Here is a 17,291-nt window from a genome sequence, read left to right on the forward strand (position 1 = left end):
TAAGTGTCACTGATGAGAAGCTTTGCTCTGCATTCATTTAGCTTTGTGTATGTGTGTGGGTGAGAGAATTACCTTCTTCTGCCAGCTCAGTGATGTGTGTTTCCATGTCACTGATGCTGTTGGCCTCCAAGTAACTCCACAGGTGAAAGAGCGTCACCGTGACTCTGTCTCTATGGCTGCCTCGCCGTGGTAACCTCTGATCCAGCATACGCTCAATCAGACACAAGAACACTGACACACACACACACACACACACACACACACACACACACACACACACACACACACACACACACACACACACACACACGTGTTAACACTGCACACACACTAACATTTACCATACATGCACAGATGTTGCTGTACCTGTGTCGGCCATGCTGCTGGCCCTCTCGGGCAGCATGCTGGAGTAGACTGTAGACAACGTCACCAGGAAGCTCTCAGCATGGACACTGTACACGCTGCCCTGCCCCACGCACTGTTGCCATAGTGACACCGCGCCCAGGCACAGGCCCAGCTGTGGTATCACTGTGACGGAGATAAGATCACAAGTTTGTTTCTGGATTAAGGTAGCTCTAGTTTAAGTGGTTTTGTTAATGTGGATCACAGAAGTACATTATTGAACTTGTGTGGCGGATTAATCTGAACTCAAAGATTCACTTACTAGACGCTTAACTTTTGTTGAGCCTGGGCTTAGTGGAAGTATGTTTTGAGTGCTCTCTAGGTTTATTTTTTCCAGTCACAGAACTGGATCTTACAGCCTATGTTTATGTGATAAACAGGGTTATTACTAACAGTCAATTTAAAGGTTATATGTATAAAAACATAAATAAAACATGAATAGAGCAGCAAACAACTATTTGCTATGTAAAGGTATAGTGGAGTCATGGTGTTTTTTAAGACATTTTTTTTTGACCCTTTTTGGGGTTTAATGAATATTGATTATATAATATTATATTTCAAAAATAACATTGGAAAAAGAGAAATATCAAATTAAAAAAAAGTGCATGATGGACAGAACATCACTTTCACTGATTGAAAATAAAATGTAGGTCGATCTGAAACAAGCAGATAATTAAATAATAATAAATTTTGTGGTACTGATGGAAATGTTAAACCTGATTCTAATGGCCAGAAGGGGGCGCTCAATAGGCAGGGTCTGAAAGCCTTGACTCTTATGCAGAAATGAGCCGAATCTGTTGTTTTATGAGCTCAGTAAACATATTCCTGATGAGTTTCTGGTCTCAGTCTCTAGGTTTCAGTTTATCTTCCATACAGCATGATGTTATTTAGTAACTGATGGTCCCATTTAGAGTAAAACAGACCATAAAGCAGGGTATGCCTTAGGATGTGGCATCCTTGTGATTGACAGGTCATTCAGGCCAAGTGAGCTGCCATTGTTTCCTGCTACAGATGAGTCGAAACTAAATGCAGCCAATGAGAGCAGCTCAACTCACAGTACGTCACCTCCGCTGACTGTCAAAAAACGTCATGGCGATGACCATAATGCTGAACTTGAGGCTTCAAAATGGTACTCCACAATCCAATGGGTGACGTCATGATAGGTTTACACAGTTACCATGTTATCACTTTTGTCTATGTAGTCTGGTGGCGAGCGATGATAATTTAATGATAATAAACTTTATTTATAAAGCAACTTTCAAAATAGGGTATACAAAGTGCTTTACAGGATAATAAAAACAAATGAATTGAAATCAAACACTAAAAACCATATCACCATCAGTAACAATATATAGAATTAGCAATAAAAACTGTAAAACCTAGCAATAATAAAAAGGAAAGAGAAAACTATAACAAACTATAATAGTTATGGTGATATTACTGCTGTTTCTGGTTAAACAAAAGGTCTATCTCTGTAGGGATCCTTTCTATAATGCTGTCAGACTCTTAGAATAACAATCTGAGCCTGTCAGTGGCAGAAACAACAACTTTTAGTGGATGGACTTTGATGGCACATTTGTCCCCAAGGATTACCGTTAGCTTATGTACGGTCATTGCAGCCCTTTTCACAAATATTTTCACATCTAACTTGGTGAATTGAGAATTTATCTCGCTGGAAAGAGGGTTATGGTGGGTGTCATTTTGTTTCTGTCCAGTTTGAAGTATGTTTTACAATTATCTGTTAGGCAAAATTACTGGTTTTGTCAATGGAGTCTGGTCAGCTGTAGTACCCATTGTTTTGGTCTGAGATGCTGCTTCTCTAGTGCGACATCTAGTGGCAAGGGAATTTTGTATATATAACTTTTAAGGATAAGGTATGGTACATGTATCACTTAAATGCAAGTTAGCAGGTTCATCCTGGTTCACCTTATCAAATAGCAAGCAACCTGCACTGTATACTTTGAGTAGTTATTCACTGTGCCCATTTCATCAGGAAATCTGCTGCCGGCACTGATCTGAATTTGATCTCTGGGTGAGTCATCTAGGTAGGTCACTGAACACTTTTTTTTTTTTACATTTTAGTCATTTCTGCTCAGCTGTCCAGTTTGTCACTTGCTGTCAGTGAAAAGTCTCCATATGTGACAGCACTGTGACTGATGATCTGTCGGCTCTCTGCATATGGAGTAATGGCTGCCTGCACTGTCCAACAGAAAGGTACAGGAGCTTACCTTCAGCGGGCTGTCTCAGGCGTCTTGGGTTGTCCTTGGTGATGCGCCGGATGATTTCGAGGACTCTAGCCTCTCTCAGCAGTCTGTCTAAGGCATACATCTCTCCACACCGCAGGGGACCAAACGTACCCAGACACTACACACACACACAATGCCACATATTACTTTACACACAACAGACTGGTGTGCAGCCATCTTCAGAAAAGCTTTAACCCAACAGTAAATCTTTCCAACTGAAACACTATTTTACTCCTCTGTGGTCTATCTCTAACAACAAGGATCTGATGCCATTTTACTGACTATACTGTGTGCTTATCACAGTTTATTCAATCTTATATTGGTTTTCCACACAATCTACCTTTACTACGATAAGGTTTAGTGGTACAACTATCAGCACAAATATAAATGTTAAAACTGCTAAAGCTGCTACAGCTCCATTGATCAGCCACCAATCGTGATAGGCCGATATTTGCTGTTTGATCGGCAGGCCACTATAAATGCCAATCAGAAGAGTTGTTCAGCTGATGAACTTCATTCCACAGGAACGTTTATTCAGTCTTTCCCACACATAGATTTACTCATTTTAGCATTTTGCAGAGAAACACAGAGAAAATATGTTATCAGGTGGATAGGTAAGGCAACAGTTTGTTTTTTGATAGGTGGCTCACCTGAATTGTGGGTGAAAAAATTTGAATTAAATACAATTAAAATGGAGAAAAAAAGAAATGGCCTACTAGAAACAGAAATATATTTATATTTGAATATTATTTATATAAATACACGACCAACAGAAGTCCCAGTGATTGGTATTAGTATTGGTCGATACTGCTTCTGGCGATCGGTGATCAGCCCTAAAAACTCCCATCGGAGAACTTGGTGGGGTAACATTTGTATACAGAAAATGCATTTAAATTAATTTATTCAGATCAATTCTGTTCACGCATTTTAATTAAGTTTGGAGAAATGCTGCATATGAATGTAATTTACTTACTAGTTTTAGGTTCAATTAACTGAATTTACCCAAGTTACCCTAACAATAAATACTTGAGTTACTTTTAGTAAAATCAAATATCTTTCATGCTTAAACTGTTTGAGTTCATTTTTCTCCATTGGTTTGGCTCATTTTTCGAAACAGAAATTACATTCTCAAAACTCAACTCAAAGATCATTTGGCAAAACAGTCTTACAGTTCAGCACAACACCATAGCTCACTTGCAAAAGCTCATGTCTCTCCCAAAACAGTTCACTCATGTGTCAAAATGTGTCGTCCCTTTGGCATTGTGTGAGCACTGCAAGTCAAAATGTTTAGATGTTTTGTCACTATGGCAGAGGACCATATCCCTCATGTCCACCTCTCAGTCTTAGCCCAGTCCTTCATTCACAATGGTTACCGTACTAGTTTGTGTATAAAACTGAAAAAATAAAATAAAAAAACAAGATTTTAGGGGAAGAGTAGCCTCTAAGGTTTGACATCACACATTGCACTCACACTGCCGAGGAAAGGTAGCCATTTTTATTCACACACATAAAGTAACCTCCATATCAGAGTAAAAAGAAAATGTATAAAGCATAATATACTGTTATATAAACACATAAACAAAAACAAGGAAAATTATATGTAGCCTAGAGTGCTGTAAATAAATACACTATATGGTATTCATGGTATTATGTTGATATGATTATGTTGACTCATTCTGACCATTGAACAGACTATTGTGCATGTGATGACTTATAGAATGAAATGATGCTGACATGTTTTGGAGAGAACAACCATTAGACTGAGAATCAATCAATCAGTTTAGATCAACAGGATCTATTCACTTGGAAATTGTGCTGAATGTAGCCTAACTGTGCTAAATGTGTAAAAACTGTACTTAGTCATTTACTAAGATGTACTAAGACGTTTGCAATGTCATGAAATCAATGAGAAATACAATTCTGTTGTGAACAATTGCCAAGTGGTTTGGAGGTTTGTCTATGTTGTTTTGAGAATGTAATTTCTGTTTCAAGAAATGAACCAAACCAATGGAGAACAACTGTAATAAGCAAACAGTTTAAGGCAATTAGCTCCTTAGTTAAACTCATCAAGTTTTACAGTGTAATGCTACAAACGATCATGCCAGATAATCACAGTTACTATCTACTGCTACAATAAAAAATACTTCAATACTTTGGGATTTGGAAGTCCTTGACAACAAAAAGGTTGAGAACTACTGGTGTAGATAAATAAAATTACTTTTTTTTCATTTATCTCTTTGATGCTGCTTATGTCCAAGATAGATCAGCGTAGCAAGCATCTCCACTCAGATGGAAATTTGACAGATTGAATTCGAGGTGCCAATGTCACATAAGCATCTACACTATAGCAGCTAGACACCTCTATATGGGAAAGTCTCCTACCAGCAGCTGTGTGCTGCAGTTCTTCAAGTGGACCACCAGGGCGCAGTCTAGCGTGGTGCAGCCTGTGGTGAGGGGGCAGGTGGGGGAGAAGGGGCTGTCCCAGCCTCTGTCCTGCAAAGACCTACAACACATGCAAGAAGAATTTCTAGTCTTCCATTAACACTGTTAGTGTGAGGGGTCAACTGGACTGAGCTTGTTGGTTCAATTCACTTTTTTAGTTCTTTTGTGTCCCTCAGTTGGAGGTTAGGCTCTCAGCATTACAAGTACAGATGCATGGGGCATCATAAGACAGTGGTGGTGAGTGAAATATCTCAACTACTGGATGCATTGCCATGAATTGTGACTCAGACATTCATGTTCCCCTCAGGATGATCTGTAACCACTTTGGTGATCCATTAACATTTCCTTAAGCACCACCATCAGGTAAAAAACTTGTCCAATAAATCAACTATATGTGACATTCTCATCAGTTTAGCAGCTAGAAAAACTGATCTCAGCGAACTTAAAAAATATCTTCGTGTCATATTTGCTGAAACTTTCACTATATCCTGACAGTACCACACGAGAGAGATAATCTGTCTCAGGTACTATTGTCACGATATAGTAACATAATGATCCTAAATTAACACATAATGATCCTAAATTAATTTCACACTGGGCTCCACCACTAAACCCTGCTTATACTAGCTGTAAGATGATACTGTGATCAACAAGAGATGGCAGTTTGTGACACTGACCCAAGAAAAATAAATCCTCATGAAGTCATATTTCAATGTTGTTGTGTTGTTTCAAGAAAGTTCTGAACACATTAGAGGGTTTTCCAGCCTGCTCACATGCTCTCACAGAACAATGTGTCTGTGCTACAGTGACAGTACAACACAGCTCCGCTAGATGGCGTCAACATACTACAATAACAATGACATCTTCAAAAACAACAGTTAGCTGTTAGTGTATCCCTGCTGACTCTGAATAAATAAAGTTTTGCAATAACAGAGTATGGAACACATCCTGAGTTAATCTTATGTATGTATTATATTCTGACAGTTCATTTGGTTGGGTTTCATTGTGTTCACTAACAGTTCATTTGTCAGCACTGACCTGCCATTTCTATTTCTCTTATCGCCTTTCTCCTCCTCTTCCTCCTCCCAGTCAGACGTGTTGAGGAAGTCGAAGCTGCCCAGAGCTGTTTCCACTGTGAGGCTCACCATGCTGGGTGAACGGCTGTGCTTACCACCCTACACACACACACACACACACACACACACACGCACGCACGCACGCACACACACGTACGCACACACACACACACACACACACACACGCACGCACGCACGCACGCACGCACGCACGCACACACGCACACACACGCACACACATACGCGCACACACAGATCTACAGTCAGACTGTAGGCCAACAGTATGTCTAAAGAGCACAGATACATAAATGCACGTCTGTGTACACACATACTGAGCATGCTCAGATTGTCACGCAACAGGAAAGCACACAGTCAAAGTCAGACTACACAAACCTGGTTCCACCTTAATATCAATCACTGATAACACAGCACACAACAGCTGCATGTTGTCACTGACAGGCAGAAAAATAACATGCACATGTATATATATATCGGGGCGGCTGTGGCTCAGAGGCAGAGCGGGTTGTCCACTAATCGGAAGGTTGTTGGTTCCTTGAGCAAGATACTGAACCCCGAACCCCGAACCCCGGTGTGTGAATGTGTATGAATGTTAGTTTCTGTTTGATGGACTTTGCCATCACTGAGTGAATGTGTGTGAAAGGGTGAATGTGCCATGTAGTGTAAAAGCGCTTTGAGTGGTTGGAAGACTAGAAAGGTGCTATACTCTGTATGTATCTATATGTGAAGCCATGTGCGTATTTAAGGCAGCACACAAAGAAAATAACTGAAATGAAATGATGCAGTGTAGAATGTAATTAATATAACAGTCACATGTTGAGGCTGATACCAATATTGAAATTAAAGACACATTTTTTGAAAAATATCTTTTACTATTAATTCGTTTTGGTGGAAAAACTTTGAGACACTGTTTCTAAATGAACTCAAACATATCTTTGGAATGTCTGTACTGCTGTTTGTTTTTCTGATACTAATATTAATCAGGATATAAGTGCAACTTCATAACCAACATATCACCTTGAACTTAGCCTTCGACAGAGGTTGGGATATTATATCAAATAATGAATACTGTCTACTTGTGCCATTTCATTGATCTTTCTAGCCTGCTACTAAACTACTACTAACTTTGATGATGAGAAGTTAACATTTTCGTCGTGCCCGTAGCATGCCAAATTTCAATGAAACAGCTTGACTAGAGTATACATTGTCAAATCTGGTGTCTAAGACTAGAGACTGATTTGGCCACTCTGTAATCTCATTGTCTTCATGTGATTGGAGAGGCCTGCATATGGGGGGCTCACAACTGATCTGTGGCTGTCTGTGATGGGAACTGGGACTTTGGGAATTTATACTGGAATTTAAGGACATTGTAAGATGTTGACACTTATATTTACTTTTTAAAATAATAGAGAAGGTCAATGTGATTCGGCATATGGGAGACAACAAGCAAAGAATGTCCACATCAAATAAATGAATTGGGAAAAAGGAATTGGTGTGCCTGTATTTTACGCATGGTAAATGGACTGCACTTACACTGTGCCTTTCTAGTCTTCTGACCACTCAAAGCGCTTTACACTACATGCCACATTCACCCTTTCACACACATTCACAAACTGATGGCACAGCATTGGGAGCAATTTGGGATTCAGTATCTTGCTCAAGGATACTTGAGGAGCTGGGGATCGAACCGCCAACCTTCTGATTGGTGGACAACCCGCTCTACCTCCTGAGCCCCGTTTTGATTACCCCTTTTACTTCTACAAGGATACTTTGTTTTAACAAAGTAACAGTACTTTTACTTGAGTACAGTTTGTGGTTACTCTGCCGACTGCGGAAACCAACTTTTCTCCTTTCTCACACACGTTCCATCCTCACCTTCAGTGTAACCTGCAGCAGCCTCAGCTCTTGTTCCAGCAGTTGTAACTCAGGGAACTGTCCCCTGTAATCATCTAGAGAGGAAACTACAGCTCCCAGGGCGTCTTCCAGCCCACTGTCCACTGGCCCATCACCGTCTCCGGACAGACAATCCGTCATCTCCTCCTCCACTGACACCCGCCGGGCCACATAGGTCTCATCCCCGTTCTCTGGAGGAATGTGTGGGGGTGTGTTTGTTTCTGACAGAGAGCTAGGGTCCTCTCCCGCAGTCCTGGGAGAGAAGGATGTGAGGACGGCGCTGGATGTATCCTGCTTCTTCCCGTTTTGATGTCGATCTGTGAGATCATCAGCGGTTGTGTCTTCGATGACACCGAGCCTCTTTGGTGACAGGTCAGCAGGGCTGGGCGGCTCAGGAGTTCTGCTGGGCAGCTCCATTTCAATGTCATTGATAGAGACCCCAGAGACCAAAGAGGTGACCTCCCCTGATTCACCGGCTGACCTGTCCGTCAACAGAGTGCCATCAGCACTGCTTTCACTAATGTGGCTCAGAGAGCGCAAGTAGTTACGTGAGGAGTGGCTATTGGTCACCACCTCATCCACTGTTGCTATGGATGACTGTCTCCCTGCGTCCTCTTCCTCACTGTTGGGTTTTGTCATCACGGTAACTGCCCCCTTCGCCTCTTCTCTGTAAATCATTTCATATATGAGTTAATGTAATTGTTGACGGAGCACACCATATAGCAAGCTTGCAAACTCAGCCCTGTGTTTATGGGCAAAGGTAGCGCCCATACTTGTGTCAATGGGAGAAGTTTTCTGACAGAAAGGCTGTGTTGTATGTGGTTAATGTTGTGAAAGGGTCTATTTTGACCAGAACCACGATATTTACCTAACCCTTACCAAGAACTTTTAAATCTAAACAAGTAGTTTTGTTGTTGATATACTACGTATAAATGAGCATGATCTGCCCAATCCTAGTGCTTCAAAGCTATGCAGGGTGTGTCTTGGCAGTGGGATTCATAATTATGCCCAAATGTAACAAGTAATCAGTCAACAAATATGATTTAGAAAAATGTATGAGAATGCCAAAAATCAAAGTGAAATCAAACACTACCTGTTGCTCTCTGCTTGGTGTTTGGATGTGTTGGGAACCTCACTGACGGTGCTGACTTTGTGGGTAGAGTTTGGAGTTGAGGTGGAGGAGTCTCTGAGGCAAAATGAGATGTCAGTCTGTGAGGAGGAACTTCCTGTCACAGCTGGCTGGATCTCTGGTGTCACCACCACCGCCTAGACGGCAAGAGAGACATGGACACACTGAATCACAAGGTGACACTAACCCAGCACACTAACATAGTAATTCACGTTTAGGCTAATTTTTGCCAAACACCACTACAATGAAAAACATTCGGTCACAGTCAATGAAAGGCATTGTTTGCTTGATACTGGCATGCAGAAAATAGGTCAGTTTTGCCAAATGTAATATTTAGGGCTGCCCCTAAACATCAATTATTCAAATCACCATTAGAGGAGCCTGCATGTAGTCATGCAAACTGCAAACCTAATTGTAATGGAAATAAGGAAGGTAATGGAAAAGGAAGGCACAGTAGAGCTGTTTCTGTTGGACTGGTTGGCTAAACAAGTCAACCACATCAATAAGACTGCTGCATCAACACTTTTGACAGAACAGAGTCTATAGGACCTTATTACCTCTGCCAAGGAGGTTATGTTTTTGGTGCCATTTGTTTGTTTGTCGGTCAGCAGAAAAAAAAAAAACTATTTCCATACGAATGAACCTTGGTGGGAGGGTATAGCATGGGCCATAGAAGAACCCACTAGATTGTGGATCCTAAGCACGGGAAAGATACACAAATTATTGTTCATTTTCCTGTATGGCAAAAGTGAATGATGCACTGTGACCAAACACGCAATAAAACATAATAACAGCCAACTGAAACACCACTGTAGAAACACATGCAGCAGGTATGTAAGAAATAAGCAATCAGGGATGGGATTTTTCCACCTTGACGTAATTTAGGTGAATAGTGTGCTGATTTGCATAGAAGACTGGAATTGGCCTTGGTGGAGGTCTGTGCTCTCTTGAGTGCCTTTCTAGTTTATAAACTTTTTATCATGGTTTTACATCACAGAGCAAAGGTTAGCAGTGCAGATATAATGTATAATAAGAGATCATAAATCATATATAATAATATAGTAGACCTGATCATACTACCTGTTGCTTCTAGGTAAGGTGTTAAATCTAGGTAAAGTGTATGGATGAAAATGCATCAGTAGTGTTGAGTATTTAAAAAAAAATGATTGAAAATCAGTGACATTTTGAAAAAGATGAGTTTTAAGCTTAAGTTTTACAAGTTGTAAGTGAGGTGTATATTCTCAGCTCTATGTGGAGATTGGTCCAGAGTTTGGGGCGAATGAACTATGAAGAACTATGAACTAAACACAGCATCACAGTAGGCTTTAGTCCTGGACTGAGGAACAGGTAATGTGAGAGAGTCAGCAGAACACAGTGATCTGTTTGGAACATAAAAGGAGGTCACTGGTGCAATGTGGAGAGAGGCCGAAAAGAGGACAAGCACCATAAAATCAATTCTATAGTTTACGGGCAACAAGTGGAGAGACTTCAGTATGGGAGTGATACGTGCATATGAATAGGAAACACATCATAGGGAGTTCTCTATAATTAATTCACATTCTATATATGTATGTCTGTACAGTGTCTTCTAATGTAATCTGTAGAATAATAAAATGTAACATCATGCACATGATAAGGTATGGACAGAATGTTGTCTTATTAAGTGATGATAAAATGAGAATGTGGTAATGACTATCTATTACACATGACTGTATTACTTCACCGTGATTACTTCAATGTCACACCATGTGTCTGTATTCACCCACTCATAAATGTACACATAGTTCATTTGTCTGTGTGAGTCTCTGGGACCACTTTGTTTTTTCAGTCTCTGCAACTGACCAATTTTCATTCTTACTCTTTATTCCGTGCCAGATGAGTTGTGTGAAATCTTTGGCAAAAATCCTATTTTTCTAGTATTATCCCAGTTTTTGGGGTGCTGACGTTTAAAATCACAGACAACCTCTGTAGTCTCATTCTACTTGTTAGCAACTGCCCTTTTACGTACAATTCACAGGTGAGAACAAAACGTACAAATCTTTTAAGTTTGTGTTAACCACAGACCTTATTTCAGGTATCTAACCAAAAACACATTCAAAAAACCCACTGACTCATTCTAAAAATAGTTATATTTCCAGTGTCCCTACCTCTGTCGATCTAGCTCATAAACCACTCCTTAACAAAGATACTGATACAATGATAAACAGAGAAGAGGACTGGATAGAACCATAATGTTGTAATCCTAACAGCACAAGACTGCAGATCATAGATAACATATAGTGTCTGCTGTGTGTTACCTTCTGATGTGTGGAGTTGCGTAGCCCTCCTACCGACAGCTGAGGGCTGGAGGAGTCATCAGAGGATTCAGATGAATTAGACCACGCTGTTCCATTTTCCAACTCTTCATGGCGGCGGAGCATGTTCTGAAAGAGAATAAGCACCGTTTAAATAGCTGGGCTGGTAAAAAGGAGATGGATATGGACTAATACGCATATGTTTGATTAAGTAGAGGTGGACACAATCTGATGCCCAATACAATTATCACAATAGTGTCTTCCAGATGGTAGAAGTTTGTTCGAGGGGACTAGTTAGTGTTGAGGGGGCTGGACTGGAACCAACTTCTGTTCATCCATCCGCTCAGTGTCTCAGTCTGTAGCACAGGTTCCAGATATGGCTGGTAAGCACAATGGTATCAAAACCGGTATCATCACTGTAACAATCAAACAGTTCTAGCATAGAGCTCCCCTTAAACGCATGAATTCTGTTTGTGTACAAATTAAACAAATGTGATACATGTTATTTAGTAGACTCACAAGACTTTCCCTCAGTTTTTGTTTGCTAAAACTTGATGGAAACATTCTGAGTGTCGAGAGTTAAAAAAAACCTGTATTGCAGAACACTGTTGTACCATATAACGTTGCTTGGGAAATCAAAACAAAACTTTCGGTTCCTTTGTCACAAACCAGTTAACACACAGCAAGCCAGGTCCCCAGGGGTCCAGGGGTAGTTACCCACTTTCACTGGTTAATAATCCAGCCTTGCATAGAGCCTCACCAGCACAGATGGTTCTGGTATGGACTGTATAGGAGAGATGGTTTACCTATTCCATTATGTTTTCCATTATTAAATATCGTGGATTATATTTGACAAGATGAGAAAACTGAAAGGGGTCACCTCCACTTCCAACAGACTGACAGCCAGCAGGCTAATAGAGGCCAACAGAGTTATGTAGCTAGGCAAATTCCTTGTATGTGAAAACTTACTTTAAATCTCATTCTGATTCTGATTCTGATTAGTGATTCACATAACAGGCCAGCTGGCTGCTTCACACACTGTTCGCACACTTTGCCCTTCTTGATCATTTTCACTGTGTGTCTCTGGATTAGTCCTCTTTGTTGAGCAGTCACATGTCACAAGCTGTCAACAACCATCTTTAATGGAAATCTGTTGATTGGGTTCAACTGGACCACAGCGACAGAGTCGGGGTTCTTCAGATGAAACAATCTGGCAAGCTCAAATACACAGCCCTTAATTATCCTCAGTTGATAGAACAAGCAGTGTTCAACTCTGCTTTGTTCTCTACTATTCTGCTTCAGTGAGCACATTAGTAGAGTACTGAGCATATGGCAGAAGAACAACCATCTGGAAACTGATATGTCAACAGTGATCATTCATGCAAACAAAGTGGACTCCAAAATGTATATCAATTTTAAGTTTCACAAAAAGCAGGTTTTAATAAAGCGCAACTGCCCCTACTTAAGTCCCACCCCTTTTCATTTTACATGAGCCTAGTATATAGTGTATCTGTTTTTTGTTTCTTTATTGAACAAATGTAGGTTATAAACCCAAGAAAGGAACAGTATGCATACCTAGCACTACAGGCTAGTACAGTCATATGTTTGCAGGAGATTTATAGTTCCTGCCCTCAGATGCGAGCCGATAATCAGTGCACAAACAGAGACTACTGACTACTGAGACTACTGTTCTAGGTTCCTAATGTTCTACACTACCATTACTGTCACTAGTCAGTACCACAGTGGGGTCTGTGTTCCCACATTCTCCGGGGTTTTACTCCATCATGACTTACTGCAGTGGGCTGTCTTGTTGGCGAGTTGTCACTACAGGAGCAGCTGTGGCTAAGTGTGTCTCTGAAGATGTCCAACAACGGCCAGTGCTGCCGCTTGGTCAGAGTCCGAGGCAGAGACTGAACGTCAGAGTGGCAGCAGGTGGAGAAAAAGGCAACGCAGCAGTTAGGGACCAGTCGCTGTTGGCTAGCAGAGGTGTGGACTCGAATCACACCACTTGGACTCGAGTCAGAAATCTGATGAGTGTAGACTCGACTTGACCAATGACTTGTGAATTCACTTGGACTTGAGTCTTTTAATGGAGCTATTATTGTAGCAAAACTATTTACAAATGTGTGTGAAAAGTTGCGTAACTGTATCTCAGTCTGTGTGGGCGTAATCAGATCTGTGAATGTGTAAAATAATCTGTAAATATATACTGAGATTTGTGAATGTGTACAGGAATCTGCAAATGTGTGTTTAGAATTTGTGTGTGCGTAATCAGATTGTAAATGTGTAAAAAATCTATAAATCTGTATTCAGATTTGCAAGTGTAAGGATATTTGTACACGTGTGGACAAATCTGTAAATGTGTGGACAAATCTGTAGTATTTGTATTTGCTCAAATAGCTGGAAATGTAGATAAATCATCGGTTACAACTCAGGCGGGACTCAGTCTTTTTACACGTGACTTTTGCTACTGTGCCTCGGTAGCCACACCCACTTCTGTCTGACGAAAGCCCTGAGGTCATAAGTAACGTACGGTAGTTTCAGCTCCGGGGTGCCAGGAGCCAAACCCGGCCAGAGAACCAACTCTGCTTCCCTGTCGTCAGACTGGTCTCCATCAGTCCTGGGTCGGTTGAATTTACACTGAGCTCAGCTAGCTCCAGTGCCCAGCTACAGTCGTAACTGAGCGAGCAGAGAAGGCTCCTCTCAGCTAGCATTTTCCAACCTTATTCTAGACTCATTTGTGGTCCGACAAACACTAAACTAATCACAGTAGACTATACAGCTACTCAGGCAGAAGGCAAATCCTCTGTCACACACACACACACACACACACACACACACAAACACAGCTAGCATTTTCCACACCTTATTCTTGACTCAGTTGTCGTCAAACACACACACACCTAAACACCCCCGTCTGGTGGTCACACACACACACATACAGATCTCCTCACACACACACAGATCCCTCACACAACAACACACACACACACACACACACACACACACACAGATCTCATCTCACACACACACAGATCTCATCAAACACACACACACACACACACACACACACACACACACACACACACACACACACACACACACACACACACACACAGATCTCCTCACACACACACACACAGATCTCCTCACACACACACAGATCTCATCAAACACACACACACACACACACACACACACACACACACACACACACACACACACACACACACACACACACAGACCCCATCTCCCACACACACACATCACACACACACACACACACACACACACACACACACATAGATCTATTCACACACACACAGATCTCCTCACACACACATACAGATCTCCTCACACACACAGATCTCCACACGTATTTACAGATCTGCCACAGTAGAAGTGTAGCAAAAGTCACGTGTAAAAAGACAGCCAATTGAGAGTCCCGTCTGAGTTGTAACTGATGATTTGTCTGCATTTCCAGCTCTTTGAGCAAATACTTAGACAGAAGTATAAGTCTGCACAGATTTGTCCACACGTGTACAAATACCCTTACACTTGCAAATCTCAGTACATATTTACAGATTATTTTACACATTCACAGATCTGATTACACACACACAGATTGAAAAACAGTTACACAACTATAGTTTAGTATATAGTAGTACAGTAGTATAACAATAGTTTTGCTACAATAATAGCTACATACGTTTGACTTGTAAATACTTGATACCTTTCTAAGCCTGTTATTTAAAAATTGTGGCACAAATCAATTAATTTCCCTAAATTTCCCTGAAGCAACTGAACACTATTCATCCCCAGATCAACTTTCTTTGAACTACTCCGACGGCATCCAATCCGGTTGCAGGAGCGAACCATGAAGAGTTCACATCACGTTACCGAGCGGCAGTTAGAATGAAAAGATTATTTTATTTTATTCTGTTAAAATGACATTACATTTGTCATTACATTTACAAGATTGCATCATGACTTGTTTCGGACTGGAAACTCAAAGTTTAGGTCTTGGGACTTGTCAGTCTTGGCTTGGGACTGGACTCAGGAGACTTGCCTTGTCTTGACTTGAGACTTAACTAGACTTAAATGCTCCCTCTACACCTGCGCTTCTAAACTCTGTCCAATTCTCCATGAGTATACCGTGTCACAGAATATTTTGCTCTTCCTGGTGTTTTCAAATCAATTACATTTCACTCTTTTGAAAAGCATCAGTCAAACGTTACCCTAGAGAGAACAGGGGTAACCAGAACATGGAAGAACTTACATAGAAGGCTTGTTCACGTAAAGACGGCGTATCAGGTGGACTCTGGTTGAAGATTGTCGAGAATCTCTTACTGACGGATGGAGCTTTGTTGACAGTGCTTGCCAATGACCCCTGGTCATCTTTATCAAATGGACTGACAGAGGGGGGACAAGGAAAGAAGGAAAGGGAAAACAAAGTAAATAAATTAATATAATATTTAATCAATGTTCTGTTAATGAATGACACTTTACTGATCAGGTTCACAAACAGTACTCATAACGCTCACTGACAGCATGGTTGGCAAAACTTACTTCCAGGTGACTTCCAGGCTTAGTTTAATAGTCCCAAGGTCATTGATATCCACGGCAACCGTCTGGGGTAGTGCAGCAAACAGGTCCTTAGTCTCGCAGGAAACACTTCCTACAACCACGTGATTGGCTAAGCTCTTCAGCTCTGTCACCTAGGAAACCACAGAAACATAGTCTGATCAGGCTGCCTTCAACAGGTCCGTTCCTGTCAATCATATACAAGTAATAACATCACTGTTCCACATGAAGTATGCACAGGCCATTTCATTAGCAGGCGTGATCCAGACCACAGTGCGTCACTGACCAATCACAACTAAGCAGAAATGAAAATGAAGTCATTATGAGAGACTGACCTTCACAGAGAGGAACTCACTGATGAGCGGCAGAAACACCATCTCTTCACTGTCCCACACCTGTTTGCCATTGATCTCTATTCTGCCTCGCAGCTTCCACCGCTGCCGGCCATACTTCATGAAGATCTACACACACACACGCACACACTGCGTCAGTCTCAGTTCTGCATGTCAGTAGACCTGTGTGTGTATACTTTGTGTTCAACAGTTTTTCTCTTTCTTTCTTTTCATGAGATTTTTGTATTTTTAAATGTTTAATTGTTTTCTTTTCTATTCTTCACAGAGCTTTCACTATGAATGTACATAATGTATGTTACATAACAGAAAGACAGACTCTCATACTGTACATACATACACACACTCATAAAAAAGGCACATTACACACAAAAACAACTGACAATAACTGAGTCAATACACAATAATTGGAAAACTGGAAAAATCTCAACAAAAGTAACACTGATGATCTGGCTATATAAAAACCAAACATTTAGATCAGTCACCTTAAAAAACACAAGAACATTTTCATTGACTGATTCTGAACAACAAGAATTGAAAATTGAAATAAATTAGAATTACCATCAGTGACTACAGAACCATTTTGGAACTCCTTTCTACTGAGCAAGACATTTAAAGAAAAACTTAAAACCAAACAAGCAAGTTGGCTTGAGATGCTCAAACACACTAGTGAAATATCTGACCCTGATGAATACGGAGGAATATGTAGGTTTACTGTAGCATTAGAAATTGACAGCTCATTGACGCTTCTTGATCTGACTAAACTATATAAATTGGATAATTGATTTGCAAAGGCACTGCAGTGGACTGAGTGACACACTGAGCATGTATCTCAGGACATAAAGGAACCCAGAGCT

General features: G+C 40.9%; 1 protein-coding gene across 5 annotated transcripts in view; it reads right to left on the minus strand.

The window, feature by feature from the left end:
• ripor1 (RHO family interacting cell polarization regulator 1) overlaps positions 1-17,291 on the minus strand; it is a 71,505-nt gene that overhangs the window by 8,451 nt on the left and 45,763 nt on the right. For 4 of the 5 annotated variants that reach the window (XM_051383140.1, XM_051383139.1, XM_051383141.1 and 1 more), the window contains exons 10-21: positions 16,420-16,545; positions 16,070-16,218; positions 15,780-15,912; positions 13,294-13,410; positions 11,504-11,629; positions 9,171-9,343; positions 8,060-8,744; positions 6,129-6,265; positions 5,031-5,151; positions 2,631-2,766; positions 367-528; positions 73-231 (exon numbers count right to left, since the gene is read on the minus strand). In XM_051383140.1, coding sequence (XP_051239100.1) covers positions 73-231; positions 367-528; positions 2,631-2,766; positions 5,031-5,151; positions 6,129-6,265; positions 8,060-8,744; positions 9,171-9,343; positions 11,504-11,629; positions 13,294-13,410; positions 15,780-15,912; positions 16,070-16,218; positions 16,420-16,545 — 2,224 coding nt within the window. The remainder of the gene's footprint in view (positions 1-72; positions 232-366; positions 529-2,630; positions 2,767-5,030; positions 5,152-6,128; positions 6,266-8,059; positions 8,745-9,170; positions 9,344-11,503; positions 11,630-13,293; positions 13,411-15,779; positions 15,913-16,069; positions 16,219-16,419; positions 16,546-17,291) is intronic. The other variant, XM_051383143.1, reaches the window with a different exon arrangement.

This window comes from Dicentrarchus labrax, unplaced genomic scaffold (assembly GCF_905237075.1).
Source record: "Dicentrarchus labrax unplaced genomic scaffold, dlabrax2021, whole genome shotgun sequence".
Lineage (NCBI taxonomy): Eukaryota > Metazoa > Chordata > Actinopteri > Moronidae > Dicentrarchus > Dicentrarchus labrax.